The following is an 18,291-nucleotide window of genomic DNA, read 5'->3' as shown; positions in this document are numbered from 1 at the left end:
CAACAATACATCTCATTATGGCTCCTGTTTCTGGACACATTCCGGGAATGATGCATTAACCCTTTGCCCTGTTGCCTTGGAGACCGTTACAGTAACAAAGTACAATTCTGTTCTCTGCAAACTGTGACACCCAAATAGTTTAATAACACATTCTGGCAAATGAAATAACTGTAACATGGGACTTGGTGGAGGAATTATCAGTTGCTCATTCAGAGCCATAATGTTACTAATATACTAAGCACAATTCAGCAGTAACAGTCCCTAAGTTTATAACTGTACATTTTGGCAGTTGAGGTCCATTAACGGATAAGTAAACCTTTAGATAAGAGTCCTGCAGCGGGTCCCTTAGATTTCCAAAGTCACCCGAATTTGCCTCACGAGGAAACTTTGGGTGATTTCGGAAATCGAAACGACGCGAGTGCATAGGCGCTGGCGTTTTCTCATTACAGCAGATCGGGAGATTATCCCCGCAGAAGAGGTGATTAGTCACCAGGCGACTAAATCTCCCCAAATCTTCCCGTGTGTTAGCTCCCTTAAAATAAGTGAATGTAAAATTGATGAGGGTTCTATTCTAAGCACTTCTGTAATTTACATTCATTATTTGTTTTCTTTTTACTCCAAGATATTAAGGGATACATGTACTCTTAATATGAATTGGTGGCGCTGTTGTAACAAAATTCATTCATATTAAAAGCACATGTACCCCTTAATATCTTGGAGTAAAAAGAAAATAAATTACAAATATAAATGACAAAAGTGCTAAGAATAGCCCCCTCTTTAGTTTTACATTCATATATAAGCATATGCATGAACAGATAATAAAGCAATCATTATTTTCAGTATAAAGTTCTACATTCACTTATTTTAAAGGTTTACTTATCCTTTAACAACGACTGGCCAATAAAATTTGGCACAGAAATATTGGGGTGGGTTACGGGGTCTGCACTGCATTTTGGGATCTGTAGTTCTATAACCTTGGAGATTAGAGGGCGTCACAAAAACATGACATTGACAAGACACAGGTAAATAAGCAGCTAAAGTCCATTGGGTTTATTATACAATTCATTGCAGCATCATTCCTGGGGTCTCATCAAGCAGCGAATTAAAGGCCACATACACAGTGACTGTAAAACACAAGTATGGAAATCACCGGCACATTCAGAGCATCCGGTCGGTGTATTGGGGATAAGAAACAACACCATTCCTGCTATAAAATGTATCTCTCACAATCTTGCACCTTCCATGGATCGGAGACTTAACTTCGTTCACCATATCATCTGCAACAGAAAGATTCAATGTCATTGACATGGGAGTGTTCAGGCCAGCACTTGTCTTAGGGGTTTCAAATAATGATGGGCCCTAAGTCACATGGGGCCCTTAATACAGCATCCGAGTTGTAGGTAGGAAGAGTGTGCATTGGCATATATAGCAAACTGTAGGACACAATAGTGACAGACTTGCATGCAAACACTAGGACAAGAGAGACAGTAGGACAAGATGGAGACAGTAGGACAAGAGAGAGACAGTAGGACAAGATGGAGACAGTAGGACAAGATGGAGACAGTAGGACAAGAGGGAGACAGTAGGACAAGATGGAGACAGTAGGACAAGAGAGAGACAGTAGGACAAGAGGGAGACAGTAGGACAAGATGGAGACAGTAGGATAAGATGGAGACAGAGGAACAAGAGAGACAGTAGAGTAAGAGAGAGACAGTAGGAAAAGAAGGATTCAGTTGAGCAAGATGAATACAGCAGAGCAATACGAAGACAGCAGGGCAAGATGGAGAGAGAAGGGCAGGGCAAGATGAAAACAGTAGGACAAGATGGAGACAGTGGGACAAGATGTAGAGAGTAGGGCAAGATGGAGACAGTAGGACAAGATGGAGACAGTAGGGCAAGATGGAGACAGTAGGACAAGATGGAGACAGTAGGGCAAGATGGAGACAGTGGGGCAAGATGTAGACAGTGGGGCAAGATGGAGACAGTAGGACAAGATGGAGACAGTAGGGCAAGATGGAGACAGTGGGATAAGATGGAGACAGTAGGACAAGATGGAGACAGTGGGACAAGATGGAGACAGTAAGGCAAGATGGAGACAGTGGGATAAGATGGAGACAGTAGGACAAGATGTAGACAGTAGGGCAAGATGGAGACAGTAGGACAAGATGGAGACAGTAGGACAAGATGTAGACAGTAGGGCAAGATGGAGACAGTAGGACAAGATGGAGACAGTAGGGCAAGATGGAGACAGTAGGGCAAGATGGAGACAGTGGGATAAGATGGAGACAGTAGGACAAGATGGAGACAGTAGGACAAGATGGAGACAGTAGGACAAGATGGAGACAGTAGGGCAAGATGGAGACAGTGGGATAAGATGGAGACAGTAGGACAAGATGGAGACAGTAGGACAAGATGGAGACAGTAAGTATAACCTTAAACAATACAACCTGCACTGATTATGTTTTATTTATTTTTTCACTTTATAGACAGGCAGGATAGACAAGTTTAAGGGGCAAATTCACTAAACGCCGAAGCGCCTAACGCTAGCGTGAATTCGCCAGCGTTGGGCATTTTCGGTAATTCGCTGATTCACTAACAAACGCTGGCGTAAATTCGCTAGTGTTACTTCGCACCCTTACGCCTGGCGAATTTGCGCAACGGATGTAACTACGCAAATTCACTAACGCGCGAATGATTGTGAACGCTACCTTTTACGCCACCTCAGACCAGGCGAAGCGCAATAGAGTGGATAGAGATTGCTTCAAAAAAAGTTAACATTTTTTCTAAGTCCCAAAAAACGCTGGCGTTTTTTCATTTTTTATGGGTGATAGGCTGAAAAAGATCTAAAAATATTTTGGGTCTCCCCTCCTTCCCCCCTACATTTCCTAACTCATGGCACCTTAACTATACAGTGGGCACATGTGTAGGGCAAAATAAAAATTTTATTTGCTGTTTTGAAGGTTTCCCAGACTTGTGTAGTTCTGCTACATATTCCTCCATTGTAACTTGAATTTGGCGCCGTATGCAAATTAACCATCGCTAGCGTAACTTCGCTTTGCTTGGCGAATTAACGCTAGCGCAACTTCGCAACCTTACGTTACCCCTGAGCGCAACTTCGGATTTTAGTGAATATACGGAGCGCTGGCGACAATACGCCTGGCGAAGTGCGGGGAAGCGGACCTACGAATCTTAGTGAATGTCCCACTAAGAGTTTTTCTGTACATACCTAGTCTCCAGCCATACTCCCAGTAGGACAGAACTGGATGAGGATATTTCTCCTCTGGGATAAACTCCTTCCTCTTCCTCAGATACAGGGACCTGCCTTTGCCCTCCTTGGAGAAGCCATCATAGAGTAAACTGGAGGTGTGCGGCGAGGCAACTCTCATCTCCCCCAACTCCCCTTCTTCTGGGAGGCCACAGGCCGGCTCCTACACTTCTGCTTTTCTGGGGACATGAATAGGCGGCAGCAGGGTGGTCCTAATATTAGGAAGAGACCCTTCTTTCCTCTTCCTGCTCTTCTCCTGGAAGTTCTGTGGATGCTCCTGTTTGTATCTCAGCTTCCAGTACATCCTGGAGGCCGTTTCCTTCTCAATCATCTCCTTCCAGCAGTTCTGGTTCCTGGTATTGAGCAGGTCCATCATCCTCGGCACCTGAGCAGCTTATGTAATAAAGCCCTTAATTTGCTGGGGAGGTGGATGGGATCCAAGAGAGAGAAAGCAAGTGACTTGTGCAATGGGATAAACAGGTCTTGCTGCTCAGAGTGGAGTTTACTGTGTGTCTCCTGGAAGACTGATACTGGAGTGAAACAGGAGGAGGAGTTGGGAGGGACAAGGACTCGACATGAAATCACACTCGACTGTCACACACTGCTCCAACACCTCTACATATTGCACAACAAACATGAGAGGGTTTCTATAGTAAGGCTTGTGCCCAGGGGCATGTCTGGTGGTGTAAAATAACTTCTGATATCCTTATCATTTACAGTAGGGGGTACATTATCCCTTATAATACATGAGTGATACTCAGAGTTCCCTGTATAACTCAGCCTGCAGCCTTGTGCCTTTATATGGTCACAGAACAACCCCTCAGTGACTTCTAATATCCTTATCATTTACAGTAGGGGGTACATTATCCCTTATAATACATGAGTGATACTCAGAGTTCCCTGTATAACTCAGCCTGCAGCCTTGTGCCTTTATATGGTCAGTGACTTCTAATATCCTTATCATTTACAGTAGGGGGTACATTATCCCTTATAATACATGAGTGATACTCAGAATTCCCTGTATAACTCAGCCTGCAGCCTTGTGCCTTTATATGGTCACAGAACAACCCCTCAGTGACTTCTAATATCCTTAACATTTACAGTAGGGGGTACATTATCCCTTATAATACATGAGTGATACTCAGAGTTCCCTGTATAACTCAGCCTGCAGCCCCGTGTCTTTATATGGTCACAGAACAATCCCTCAGTGACTTCTAATATCCTTATCATTTACAGTAGGGGGTACATTATCCCTTATAATACATGAGTGATACTCAGAGTTCCCTGTATAACTCAGCCTGCAGCCTTGTGCCTTTATATGGTCACAGAACAACCCCTGAGTGACTTCTAATATCCTTATCATTTACAGTAGGGGGTACATTATCCCTTATAATACATGAGTGATACTCAGAGTTCCCTGTATAACTCAGCCTGCAGCCTTGTGCCTTTATATGGTCACAGAACAACCCGTCAGTGACTTCTAATATCCTTATCATTTACAGTAGGGGGTACATTATCCCTTATAATACATGAGTGATACTCAGAGTTCCCTGTATAGCTCAGCCTGCAGCCCCGTGTCTTTATATGGTCACAGAACAATCCCTCAGTGACTTCTAATATCCTTATCATTTACAGTAGGGGGTACATTATCCCTTATAATACATGAGTGATACTCAGAGTTCCCTGTATAACTCAGCCTGCAGCCCTGTGTCTTTATATGGTCACAGAACAATCCCTTAGTGACTTCTAATATCCTTATAATTTACAGCAGGGGGTACATTATCCCTTCTAATACATGAGTGATACTCAGATTTCCCTGTATAATTCAGCCTGTAGCCTTGTGCCTTTATATGGTCACAGAACAACCCCTGAGTGACTTCTAATATCCTTATCATTTACAGTAGGGGGTACATTATCCCTTATAATACATGAGTGATACTCAGAGTTCCCTGTATAACTCAGCCTGCAGTCTTGTGCCTTTATATGGTCAGTGACTTCTAATATTCTTATCATTTACAGTAGGGGGTACATTATCCCTTATAATACATGAGTGATACTCAGCGTTCCCTGTATAACTCAGCCTGCAGCCTTGTGCCTTTATATGGTCAGTGACTTCTAATATTCTTATCATTTACAGTAGGGGGTACATTATCCCTTATAATACATGAGTGATACTCAGAGTTCCCTGTATAACTCAGCCTGTAGCCTTGTGCCTTTATATGGTCACAGAACAACCCCTCAGTGACTTCTAATATCCTTATTTACAGCAGGGGGTACATTATCCCTTATAACACACAACCAATGAGCTCACAGACAGACAAGAGAAGAAGGCGGGGGTTATATTGAAGACTGCAGCATTTATTCCAGTTTATTTGTTACATGGAGAATTTCACAGTCAGGTGCAAAGCACAATAAGAAGCATCACAAACTCACAGTCGAGTGTTTCCATAGTGTTTAGTGAGTACTAAATACCCTACAAGGGTGAGTGGGCGGAGCTTCTCCGGGTAACTAGGGAGTTATTCTGTACAAAGGATTTAGCCAATAACATTGAGAATTTATCATCAGTTGAGAAAGTGACCCCCCCCCAAGGGGCATTTACCTTGTGTACCATAGGTCTCTATAAGCCAAAATGTTTCTGTCCTTCCATTGGTCACTGGACCAGCATTATTAGCTTGATTTACAGATAACATATGTGACCATATTCTGCAGCCCTCACCTGCATCTAAGCAGCCCAGCCCAGGATATGAGAAGCCACTGGCTATTAGAGGGTGCTGGGAGTTGCAATTCAGTACAATTGCTTCAGATAAGCCATCACAAGTGAGTGAATATAAAATGTGTCCCAGCTCATTCCTGTTAATGATGTGCCTTGAATTCTATTTGGTTTGAGGATTATGAGCACTAAATATTCCTTCTCCTGCGCCGCCATGTTACTTGTCTCAGCTGATTCCAAAGTAACAACTGTAAAGCCAAAGGCAAACTAGAGTTATAGGTCTGTTATCCACCAGCGCCTAGTGTTCTTCTCCATTGGTCTCTTAAAGGAGAACTAAATCCTAAAAATGAATATGGCTAAAAATTTCATATTTTATAAAGTGAACTTATTGCACGAGGCTAAAGTTTGAGCTTGTCAATAGCAGCAATGATCCAGGACTTCAAACTTGTCACAGGGGGTCACCATCTTGGAAAGTGTCTGTGACACTCACATGCTCAGTGGGCTCTGATTGGCTGTTGAGAAGCTAAGCTTAGGGCTCGTCACTAATTATCCAGCAGAAAATGAGCTTCCCTGGCTGTAATATAAGCTGATGCTACAGGTTTGCTGATTAATCAATTCTGATGCTAATTGCACTGGTTTCTGTGCTGCCATGTAGTAATTATGTGTATTAATTACTAATCTGCCTTATATTGTGACATTTCTATTCTATGTGTACTGTATATTGTGAGTGGCTCCCTAAGCTCAGTAAGTGACAGCAGCACAGAGCATGTGCAGTGAATCAACAGAAAAGAAGATGGGGAGCTACTGGGGCATCTTTGGAGACACAGATCTTTACTGCTAAAGGGCTGTGGTTGCCTTGGGCTGGTACAAAAGCACAAAACATCATGTACAACATTTCTATCTACTGCTTTAGTTACGCTTTAGTTCTCCTTTAAATAACTACACCATCATAAGGCCTATGTAGAAGCCTATAAAGAGAAGCCTATGAAAAAGTCATGCCCTCATACAGTATAGAAGCTGAACGTATAAAACGATACATTCCAGGGGTTTTTAAATCCTGTGGGCTGACTACACTCTCTCCCAGACTTGGGGGATTATGGGAAAATCATGTCTGCAACCACATAATTACCATGGAGGAAACCTTATCAGGACTGTACAAGTATCAGGCAGGGCATTGAGTTCCATTACAGGCGACTTCATGTTGGAAATGTTTCTATGGCAGAGGTTCCCAAACACATGGCAATGCCCCTCTATTTTCTTGTAGCTCCATTTATGAAATCATATCACTCGTACATGAGTTTCTTGGATATACTATTATTAAAGTGCTGTTCCAGTAGATCTCAAATCCAATTCTCTCATCTGACACACAATACACAATACGATATACAGAATAGTGTTACACAAGCTGTAGGAAAGGGTCTCTCCTCATGGGAAGCAGGGATTTAGCCCACAGGGCAAGTGCACGGGTGCTTATGTGTGGGCGTTATTGTATAGCAGGGCCAGAACTAGGGGTAGGCAGAAGAGTAGGGTGCAATGATAGGGGGGTGCAGGGTAGCAACCTCTAAAATAGTCTTCTGCCTACCCCTAGTCCGCAGCCCCCAGTCTTAATCCCCTTCCCTTGGTCATCCACCCCTCTGTCACTCTTCCCTCCCTCCCATCACCCTCCCCTCACTCTCCGCTCCCTCCCCTCACTCTCTGCTCCCTCCCATCACCCTCCCCTCTGTCACCCTTCCCTCACCCTCCCCTCGGTCACTTTCCCCTCCCTCCTGTCACCCTTCCCTCGGTCACTCTCCCCTCCCCTCGGTCACTCTCGCCCCCTCCTGTCACCCTCCCACCTCCCTCCTGCTACCCTCCCCTGTCACTTTCCCCTCCCTCCTGTCACCCTTCCCTCGGTCACTCTCCCCTCCCCTCTGTCACTGTCCCCCCTCCTGTCACTCTCCCCTCCCACCTCCCTCCTGCTACCCTCCCCTCTGTCACTCTCCCCTCCCTCCTGTCACCCTTCCCTCAGTCACTCTCCCCCCTAATGTCACTCTCCCCTCCCTTCTGTCACCCTCCCACCTCCCTCCTGCTACCCTCCCCTCTGTCACTCTCCCCTCCCTCCTGTTACCCTCCCCTCTGTCGCTGTTCCCTCCCTCCTCTCTCCCCTCAGTCTCCTCCCTCTCCGTTGTGCCCAGGTCACCAGGGGGAGGTCGGCTGGGTTGCCTAGGGCGCCCAGCCGTACTGGCCGTTATATAGGAAAGGCTAAAGTGACAGTGAAAACACAGGTTTATTAGTTTGGACCACTAGGAGTGCTGTTCTTTACACCTTATGGAGAATCTGTAGAAGCAGCAATGTAGTCGCTATACCTATAACCACATAGTGTACTAATAGGATGTATAAGGGAAACAATATGGTAGCTCCCACCCAAGTACAAATATACAGAGAATAAATATTGTGTGCACATAGCTTCACCCTCTAAGAGATCCAATATGGCAGCTCTCACCACTACGTATATAAATACAACGACCATTATTTGCATGTAATAAGGCACCCGTCATACCTACTGCATGCAAACTACATGGCAGGTAATCCCTATACATAATAATGGTACGGTCAGCCAGTTATACCCACTGTCACCCAGTACATACAATGAACAGGAGACCAATGCTGCAGGGGCACTTAAGGGTTAATCCAAAGTGAGAGATTTTATTGGTTCATGGTTAAGAGATGAGAAAAGAGGAGGGGTCAGTAGTTATGGATCATGTGATAATGAATAATTCCAGTTTATTTTATTCATACTTTAATATCATTTCATCATTGGGAACGTGATTGGTTGTTGTTCTGTGGAGCCGCAGGGGTTAATAATATTAAACATATAAATAAACCCATAAACAGCGTAGGACGGACCAGTATTTCAATTATTGTCCGGTCTTCTAAAATGCAGATAAAATTTGTAATTTCTCTAATATAAAAAAAGTCAAATATAAAATTTTACGCAATGTTTTCCACTCCCCGACATTCTCAGCTCCATATAATCAATTCATTTTTATCATTTTTTTTTTTATCCAGGAATTATGGGACAGTGATGTGGAATGGGCTCCCGGGAATGTGCTCTTCTCCCCATTTCACCACCAGCAAATAATCCCCTCTCTCCTTCACATGGTAAGTGACAGTGTAGTGTTTGTTCCCCATGTGTTTAATAGAGACCTCCTCGCAGGGCAGGGTGGGGCCGTGGACCCCCACCAGCAGAATGTTGGAACCTTAAAAAGCAACAGAAATTTTATATTAAGAAATAAATTCCATTTGCAAATATATCGGGAATAAATAAATGTTGGATAAATTACATTGTAACAGCAAAATCTTACAGGGGGAGGGGCATGGAATGTATAACGCAGGAGATGGGACCAAAACACTCTGATGGAAGCTTACAGGGGAGGGGCAAGGAATGTATAACGCAGGAGGTGGGACTAGAACGCTCTGATGTCAGATTACAGGGGAGGGGCATGGAATGTATAACGCAGGAGGTGGGACCAGAACGCTCTGATGTCAGATTACAGGGGGAGGGGCATGGAATGTATAACGCAGGAGGTGGGACTAGAACGCTCTGATGTCAAATTACAGGGGGAGGGGCATGGAATGTATAATGCAGGAGGTGGGACTAAAACTGAAACACAAGCTGTGGGTGGGACTATAACTGACGGCATTTTTCAGTTCTAAAAATAAACACACATAGTGAAAGGGATCATCGGTTTGGTTTATTTTATAGGCCTTTGTCTTTAAAAGGTTAATCTGGTTTTATTTGTCTTAGGGTTGCAAGTTCACCCACTTAACGGGGTTGTTCACCTTTAATGTATATTTTTGCATGATGTAGTTGTAGAGAGGGGTATTCTGAGACAATTTGCAATTATTTTTCATTTTTTATTATTTGTGTTTTTTGAGTCATTTAGCTTTTTATTCAGCAGCTCTCCAGTTTGCAATTTCAGCCATCTGGTTCCTAGGGTCCAAATTTCCTTAGCAACCATGCATTTATATAGAATGGCTAATTCTAAGCAGCTCAATTTATAGTTTTGGAATTGTTTGCCTCTTTCTTCTGTCTCTTTCAAGCTGCCAAATGAGGGGTCACTGACCCCATCTAAATGCTCTGTAAAACTATGAATGTATAGTTACTGCTACTTTTTATTACTCGTCTTTCTATTCAGGTCTCTCCTATTCATATTAATATTCCAGTCTCTTATTCAAATCAGTGCATGGTTGCTATGGGAATTTGGACCCTAGCAGCCAGATTACTGAAAATGCAAACTGGAGAGCTGCTAAATAAAAAGCTAAATAACAAATGCAAGTTGTCTCAGAATAATACTCTCCGCATCATACTAAAGGTATGACTGTGACTCCAGCCTGGGGCCCTAAAACGCTACTAATTTAGGCTGTTGCACATGGGCCGGCTCCAGCGTAAAGGTGTAGCTTGTTTTAAAATAAACTTTAAGCAAAATGTAGACTGCATTGTTGTAAGACAACTTGCAGTTAGTCTTTTTTTTTTTATTTTTTGACTGTTACAATGTGTGCAAAACACACACACCTTTCCCACTAGGATTAAATAACCTCAAATAGATCTGTGTGTTGGGCACGTAACTTGCACCACTGGTAACTCAATAAATGTTATTTGGGCACTTGCACCCGGCATGAATGAAACACAGTGGGGCTCATTTATCAACACTGGGCAAATTTGCCCATGAGCAGTAACCTACAGCAACCAATCAGTGATTAGCTTTTTAGAGCCAGCTGCAAGTAGAACAATGAATGCAGCAATTTGATTGGTTGCTATGGGTTACTGCCCATGGGCAAATTTGCCCAGTGTTGATAAATGACCCCCACTGACTAGATAGAAAACTACAGTATTTTATCAGATGTTACAGTTTATAAGTGACAATCAGTAGGGTCCTCAAAAGAACGATCAGTGTCCTTACCTGCTTTGCTGCAGTCTACAGTAAAAGTGCTCTTTTGTCCCAAGAAAGCTTTTGATAGGCCGGCGCCTTTGGACGTCACTTTGGTGGCATCTGATGCAAATCTCGGCAAAGCGCTGTACGTGGTCTCCGTTGAAGCTCGGGTTACGGACTGAACGATGATAGAGGAGGTTTCACTGGTACCACCGATACCCACAAGGCGCTGACCTAATAAAGAAATGCACACTGGGTAAGAGAGTGTTCCACCAGCTGAAGACATAGGGAAATTTACTAACAGGTGAATTTTGGCTCCGCCACACTTCGCGCAACTTCATCAGACGTCAATTTGCAGCCTATATGACTACTCATTAAAACGAGATGTTTCCCCATCGAAAATTCGTCAGCACGAACATTTCTAAGCAAACTTTCACTAGCGTTACTTTCTTCCTAGCGAAATTTCACTAAAACACGTCAATTTAAATAGGGCGGGTACATATAGGTCGTGTATATATCTTTATTAGAGATCCTTATATATTTATTTATTATAGTATATACAGGTATGGGACCTGTTATCCAGAATGCTCAGGACCTGGGGTTTTCTGGATAATGGATCTTTCCATAATTTGGATCTTCATACCTTAAGTCTACTAGAAAATCATGTAAACATTAAATAAACCCAATAGGCAGGTTTTGCTTCCAATAAGATTAATTATATCTTAGTTGGGATCAAGTACAAGCTACTGTTTTATAATTACACGGAAAAATGAAAATAATTTTTAAAAATTTGGATTATTTGATTAAAATGGAGTCTATGGGCCTTTCCTTAATTCGGAGCTTTCTGGATAACTGATCCCATACCTGTATTATATATATGTATTTATCAGAGATCCTTATATATTTATTAGAGATATTTAAAATATGGAAATATGTAGTTTTTTATGAATTTTCGGCATAAAGGATATGATGTCACTGACAATTGAGGATGATGCAGTTTTAGTTTTATAAAAGCTGCTGAATTACTGTATCAGTCAATGGGAGAGGTCCAGGGATCGATTTGGGGATGATTGTAGTTTGATCGAATTTGATTCAAGTTTTCGGTTCGTTTTAAATGCGTCCGAGTTGGATTTATTTATAATTTTGCCCAAGTCGAATTTCGAATTCAGTTGAATTTAAGGGAGTTATCAAAATTTGAAATTTGACTCTTGATAAATGTGCCGCCCCCGACTGATGTCTGATGCTGCTGTTTTCTATCAGAAAACAGCAGCCAGGCCGACTGGGAGATTGGATGCATGAAAAATAAATTAAATATCTCGTGACCCTTTATATTTTTAACATTTTAGCTTTTTAAAGTTTTCCTTTAAAACATCTCATGTAGTGAGCACGGCACAAACTGACCTGTGACCTTGGCCTTGAAAGGACTGCCGACAATGTGGTTGGGCCCCCCATATTTCACTCCAATCATGTAAATCCCTGGGGCCATTGGAGTGTAGAGAACTTTGTATCCATCTGGGCATTCCTTGCACTCCATTGTTACCTTGGATGGCCCCTCAATTGTCACGGAGAGGGCCCCTGGTCCTGCTTTACTTGTATTGATGATAAATTCTGATTGTTTACCTGCACAGAAAAAAATGGATAAATGAAATGCAGCGTCATTCTTCAAATAAATACATTTTTAATATAGTAGAGGAATGACTAGTGGAACATCAGCTTGGTTACTTGCAGTTAAAGAGCATAAAATGCCAATTATGTGATCTTGTAATATTTATGTCTCACCACAAGGTGGGGTTAACCAACTGAATCACTGTAAAATGTGTGAAACTACTGGTAGTGGCCAACAGGAATCCCTTAGAACAGGGGTCCCCCAACCTTTTTTTCCTTGTGAGCCACATTCAAGTGTAAAAAGAGTTGGGGAGCAACACAAGCCTGAAAATTCCCTTGGGGTGCCAAATAAGGGCTGTGATTGGCTATTTTGTAGCCCCTATGTGGACTGGCAGCCTACAAGAGGCATTACTCTGCACTATACTTAGTTTTCATGCAATTAAAACTTGCTTTGAAGCTCGGAATTCAAAAATAAGCACCAGCTTTGAGGAACCTAAGAGCAACATCTAAGGGGTTGGAGAGTAACATGTTGCTCACGAGCTACTGGTTGGGGATCATTAGAAGCTTCTGTTGAAGGGAGAACTATGACCAAGAGGTGCGCAGATTCGTACACAGACTTAGTTTTGGCCAGAGTAAGAAGTAGATATTGGCACAGCTCACTCAACAGTAAAAGAAAAGTAGAGACAAAGAGTATGACTGGCTCTTGCCCCATCTAAGACTTAAAGGAGAAGGAAAGCTACTGAAGCAGTTTATTGCCAATAGATGAGCCACAATAGTACAAGCTATAACACTATATTTATTCTGCAGATTTACCATAAACAGTAAACAGCTCTAGAAGCTCTCTCCGTTTAGGATAGAAGCTGCCATATTAGTTTGGTGTGACATCACTTCCTACCAGAGTCTCTCCCTGCTCACTCATCGCTCTGGGTTTAGATTACAGCAGAGAGGGGAGGAGAGAGAGTGGGAAAGAGAAGCAAACTGAGCATGCTCACGCCTGGGGCAAGGAGGTTTAAGCTGAAAACAGGAAGTCTGATACAGAAGCTCATGTGTACACACTAAAAGGAAAGAAATTAGGTGTTTTTTTGACGACTGAGGTTTTACTGAAAATTTTTTATAGACCTTTCTGCTAAAGCTTACTTAATTTTAGCCTTTCCGTCTCCTTTAAGGTGGCCATACATTTGCAAATTAAAGCTGCCAATATTGTTCCTTTATATGGATTCAGCAGCTTATCTGCCAGTGTATGGGGGCTTCTGACGATCTCCCCGATCCATATCTGCCCAAGACCAATCAGGGAGGTTTGATCCTTCTAGCGATCGAGGAACACGTTGGCTAGTTGATGCTTCCTATCACCCGTTGGTGCCCGTTCTCTTCGTTGTAATCCAATCATTCATTTGGATTAATCCAATATCGCTCTGCCATTGGTGGGAATATTGGGAAAAGATCCGCTCATTTGGCAACCTTGCAGATCTCATAGAATATGATTTCATAGTCTATGGCCACCTTCAGAGGGGACAGTACCCCATGTACACAGTTATTGTCAGAGAGGATAGAACAAGGAACAGTAGGTGACTAATGTACTTACTTTTTGGAGGCCTGCAAATGAAATATCTGGCAAAGGTGGGCGGTGACTGCCTAAACAAGTTACTAGCGGCTTGTAGTGAGTGTGGGATGATATACAGTATAAGAGGATGGCAGTATGATGCTATGGATTAAACGTTGTGAGACAACAGAACCCATTTTGGCGTAACCTATAACTTTTAATGAGTTTATAATGTGCCTGAATGTTACTGCCTGCTCAACTGGCTGCAGTGGTTGATTTGTAAGAGGTTTAAAGGAGAACTAAAGTCTAACTAAAGAAGTAGGTAGAAATGTTGTACATGATGTTTTGTGCTTCTGTACCAGCCCAAGGCAACCACAGCCCTTTAGCAGTAAAGATCTGTATCTCCAAAGATGCCCCAGTAGCTTCTTTTCTGCTGATTCACTGCACTTGGTCTGTGCTGCTGTCACTTAAGCTGGCCATAGACGCAACGATCCGATCGTACGAATCGTGGATTCGTACTATTTTCAGACCATGTGTGGAGAGTCCCGACATTTTTCATCCGGCGGAGTTCGGTCGTTTGGTCGATCAGACAGGTTAGAAAATTTCTGTCGGCTGCCGATAATATCTCTGCGTGTATTGCCGATCGTACGATTTTCAGAGGGAGACTGTCACTAGTGTTGTCAGACATAAGTATCGTACGATTGCTGTCAGGGGCAGAACATTGGCTGATCTGTTCTTATTTGATCGGAATGGTAAGACTTTGATCTGAATGGTTAGTGGAGGGTCGAGAGATGGGAAAGTCCGATCGTACGTTGATTCGTACGATCGGATCTTTGCGTCTATGGCCAGCTTTACTGAGCTTAGGGACCCACTCACAATATAAAGGCTGATTAGTAATTAATACAGATAATTACTACATGGCAGCACAGAAACCAGTGCAATTAGCATCAGAATTGAATAATCAGCAAACCTGTAGCATCAGCTTATATTACAGACCAATCTCATTTTCTGATGGATAATTAGTGACAACCCTAAGCTTAGCTTCTCAACAGCTGCTCAGAGGTCACTTTATAAAATATGAAATTTTTAGCCACATTCATTTTTAGGGTTTAGTTCTCCTTTAAAGTAAACTTTTAGTATATTATATATTGGCTAATTCTAAGCAACTTTTAAGCAACATTTATTGTTGTTACTTTTTGTAAAACATCTTTCTATTCAGACCTCTCCAATTCATATTCCAGAGTGACTGAAGTTTATCAGAGCACATGACTGGGGGTAGCTGGGAAACTGACAATATGTCTAGCCCCATGTCAGATTTCAAAGTTAAATATAAAAAAATCTGTTTGCTCTTTTGAGAAACGGATTTCAGTGCAGAGTTCTGCTGGAGCAACACTATTAACTGATGTGTTTTGAAAAAAACATTTTCCCATGACAGTATCCCTTTAAGGTTGAGGTGAGCTTCCTTTATCCAGCTGTCCCCATATGACACCGGCATAACTGAAGGTCTATGGACATGGCTGAAAACCCCTGGGTGCACTGGCCCATTTCAGACTGGTGTCATGTCCATGGTTAGGGTGCAGTCATTACTCACCTGTAGTACCAGTCTCCAGTCCATCTCCGTAGGCTGTAACTAGCCCTGGATCTCCTTCCTGTCCTGCCTCCCCTACTCGGACTTTAAATGGACTCCCAGGAACGTGGCTCCCATTAAACTTGACGTCAACCATGTGGATCCCATTCTCCCGGGGCATAAAGCGTACAGCATACTTATCTGTTGGCACAGCAGCAATAATTATCAGGTTTTGGCATAACATTATTTTAAATCATGCACAATGTAAGAAAAATTCTTAGTATATTCGTATTTATATGAACTAGGGATGCACCGAATCCAGAATTCAATTCGGTATTCGGCCAAGATTACTGTGCCTAGCCGAACCGAATCCTTAAAATCATGTAACTTTTTGTCACAAACAAGGAAGTAAAAAAACAATTTTTCCATGGTGCGCCGCCATTTTCAGCAGGATCCGGCCGAATCCTTGTGCCTGGCTGAACCAATCCTTAAAATCATGTGACTTTTTGTCACAAAACAAGGAAGTAAAAAAAACATTTTTTTCCATGGTGCGCCGCCATTTTCAGCAGGATTCAGCCGAATCCTTGTGCCTGGCGGCAACAAATCCTTAATATCATGTGACTTTTCGTCACAAAACAAGGAAGTAAAAAGTTTTTTTCCGTGCATGCCTCTATTTTTCGCTCCCCCTCACTGATTTGCTTATGCAAATTAGGGTTTGGATTTGGTTCGGTCGAATCTTTAACAAAGGATTCGAGGGTTTGGGCAAATCGAAAATAGTGGATTTGGTGCATCCCTAATATGTAAGGGTGGAAGCTCCCACCATAATATATAAATATAAAAGAGGTAATGTTCTAGACACACAATAAGGGGTTATTTACTAAACTCCGAATGCCAAAAAAACCCAAAAATGTGTGCTTTTTTTTTTGGGATTTATTATACCCCGAGGATGGAAAAAGTCAGATTCCGAAAATCCAGCATCTCAGACCTGCCGAGGTTGCATATAAATCAATGGGAGAAGTCCCAAAGATTTTTTGATCTGCGATGGGTTTCGTGCAATAATCCGAGGAGTTTGTGTTTTTTGGGCACAAATCAGAAACCCGAGTTTTCGGGTGGAAAATCAGAAAAATGTGTACGATTTGTATTTTTCACAATTTTTTGCGTGTTTTCCCTGTTAACAAAATTTTTGGAAAAGTGTATTTATAAATAAGGCGAAAAAACCTGTGTGGATTTGGTTTCAGAAAATATTGAGATAAATTCGGACCTTGATAAATGGGCCTCCAAGGCAATAGATTTACCTGGTTCCAGTTCAGTGACAAAGCAGTCCTCCACCGCTCCAGACGGGCTATGAACCTTGGCATCAATCTTGCCTCTAGCCCCATTAAGCCGTATGGCAAAGGATGCTGGTTGGTTAACTCTCAATCCAGATTCCTGAAAATAGAATTCAATCAATCGGAAAAAGGAGGCAAACTAGTGCGTTTCAGTGGGTCTCTGCAGGCCAGTTGTGATGTGTGACGACCATTTTATCCAAATAATCCAAATGTTTAAAAAATGATTTCCTTTTACTCTGTAATAATAAAACAGTAATTTGTACTTGATCCCAACTAAGATATAATTAATCCTTATTGGAAGCAAAACCAGCCTATTGGCTTTATTTCATGTTTATATGATTTTCTAGTAGAAGATCCAAATTACAGAAATATCTGTTATCCGAAAAACCCCAGGTCTATGTCATTCTGGATAACAGATCTCATACCTGTACTATCATAACTAGGACCTGTAGATTCCAGGGCTAATTTTTCAACTGAGCTCCGTCTCCGAAGGCCCTGACCAAGACACCCCTGATATTTGAGTGACTTCATATTCCCTGCATCTACCAGAAGTTAAGACCCTGTTTTGCAGTAAAAAGTAAAACAACAGATTCCCCCATTTTAATGAAAGGTAAATTAGTATTAGGAAAGGAGGAAGTTCACTTTAACTCTCTGTATGCCGAGGTCAGCAATAGCCAACTTTTTAAAGCCAGTTTATTAAAGTCAGATAATGAGAATCACTGGGCTACAACATACCCAGGTCAACTTCTCCTTTAATCACGGTTCTATTAGGGGAACCCAATAGTCCCGGAGGCAGTGCAGCAGTTAAAGAAAAGAGAAAGGCCGAGGTGTATCACATTACCGTATTCTCAGCTAAATGCGAAAGAGGGAGACGGAATTCTGTTGGAACAGAACAACTACAGAATGGAGGGGCAATACTAGTTGGTGTGATGGGGGTAAGATCATTGTGTAGTTTGTCTGTCACCCTCTTTAGCTTTTAGCTGCAGCATCTGAAGAGAATTCCTGTCAGAAGCTTTTAAATGAAACACAAGAAAACCATCCAAGTGCCACATTGACCAATTAACATCTTTGCAGAGACCAGAGTCATAGTTACGGAAACCTTCCTTGTTCTCTATTGTGTCCGTAACATTGGATCTCGATTATATTCAGTCTCCCGACAGGCTCCTGTTACTGACTGCCCTGGCTGATTCTCCATATTTATGACGGAAAAACATGGGCCTACAATTATCAGAATGTTCAGCTATCTCCTCGCACTACAAGAAATGGTTATATTTCGTTATATTTTCTACTATCAATGGGCAGAGCTACATAGCAAACCATTGGGCAATAATGGAAGTGCATCTTTGCTTGGTCATTTTGCCCA

The 18,291-nt window shown here is 42.3% G+C and overlaps 1 protein-coding gene and 1 pseudogene across 1 annotated transcript in view; both read right to left on the bottom strand.

Annotated features, from left to right (window-relative positions):
• Positions 1–1,148: 1,148 nt before the first annotated feature.
• LOC121393396 lies at positions 1,149–3,795 on the bottom strand (annotated as a pseudogene).
• Positions 3,796–8,721: 4,926 nt separating this feature from the next.
• Positions 8,722–18,291, bottom strand: part of LOC121393385 (filamin-B-like) — a 68,819-nt gene continuing 59,249 nt past the window's right edge. The window contains exons 24-28 of the mRNA XM_041561839.1: positions 16,896–17,028; positions 15,625–15,801; positions 12,290–12,508; positions 10,919–11,122; positions 8,722–9,214 (exon numbers count right to left, since the gene is read on the bottom strand). Of these exons, the coding sequence (XP_041417773.1) occupies positions 9,027–9,214; positions 10,919–11,122; positions 12,290–12,508; positions 15,625–15,801; positions 16,896–17,028 (921 nt within the window). The 3' untranslated portion in view covers positions 8,722–9,026. The remainder of the gene's footprint in view (positions 9,215–10,918; positions 11,123–12,289; positions 12,509–15,624; positions 15,802–16,895; positions 17,029–18,291) is intronic.

This window comes from Xenopus laevis, chromosome 4S (genome assembly GCF_017654675.1).
Source record: "Xenopus laevis strain J_2021 chromosome 4S, Xenopus_laevis_v10.1, whole genome shotgun sequence".
In the NCBI taxonomy this organism is placed as follows: Eukaryota; Metazoa; Chordata; class Amphibia; order Anura; family Pipidae; genus Xenopus; species Xenopus laevis.
Note: the sequence above shows the minus strand (reverse complement) of the source record. Positions and strands in the feature narration are given on the sequence as shown.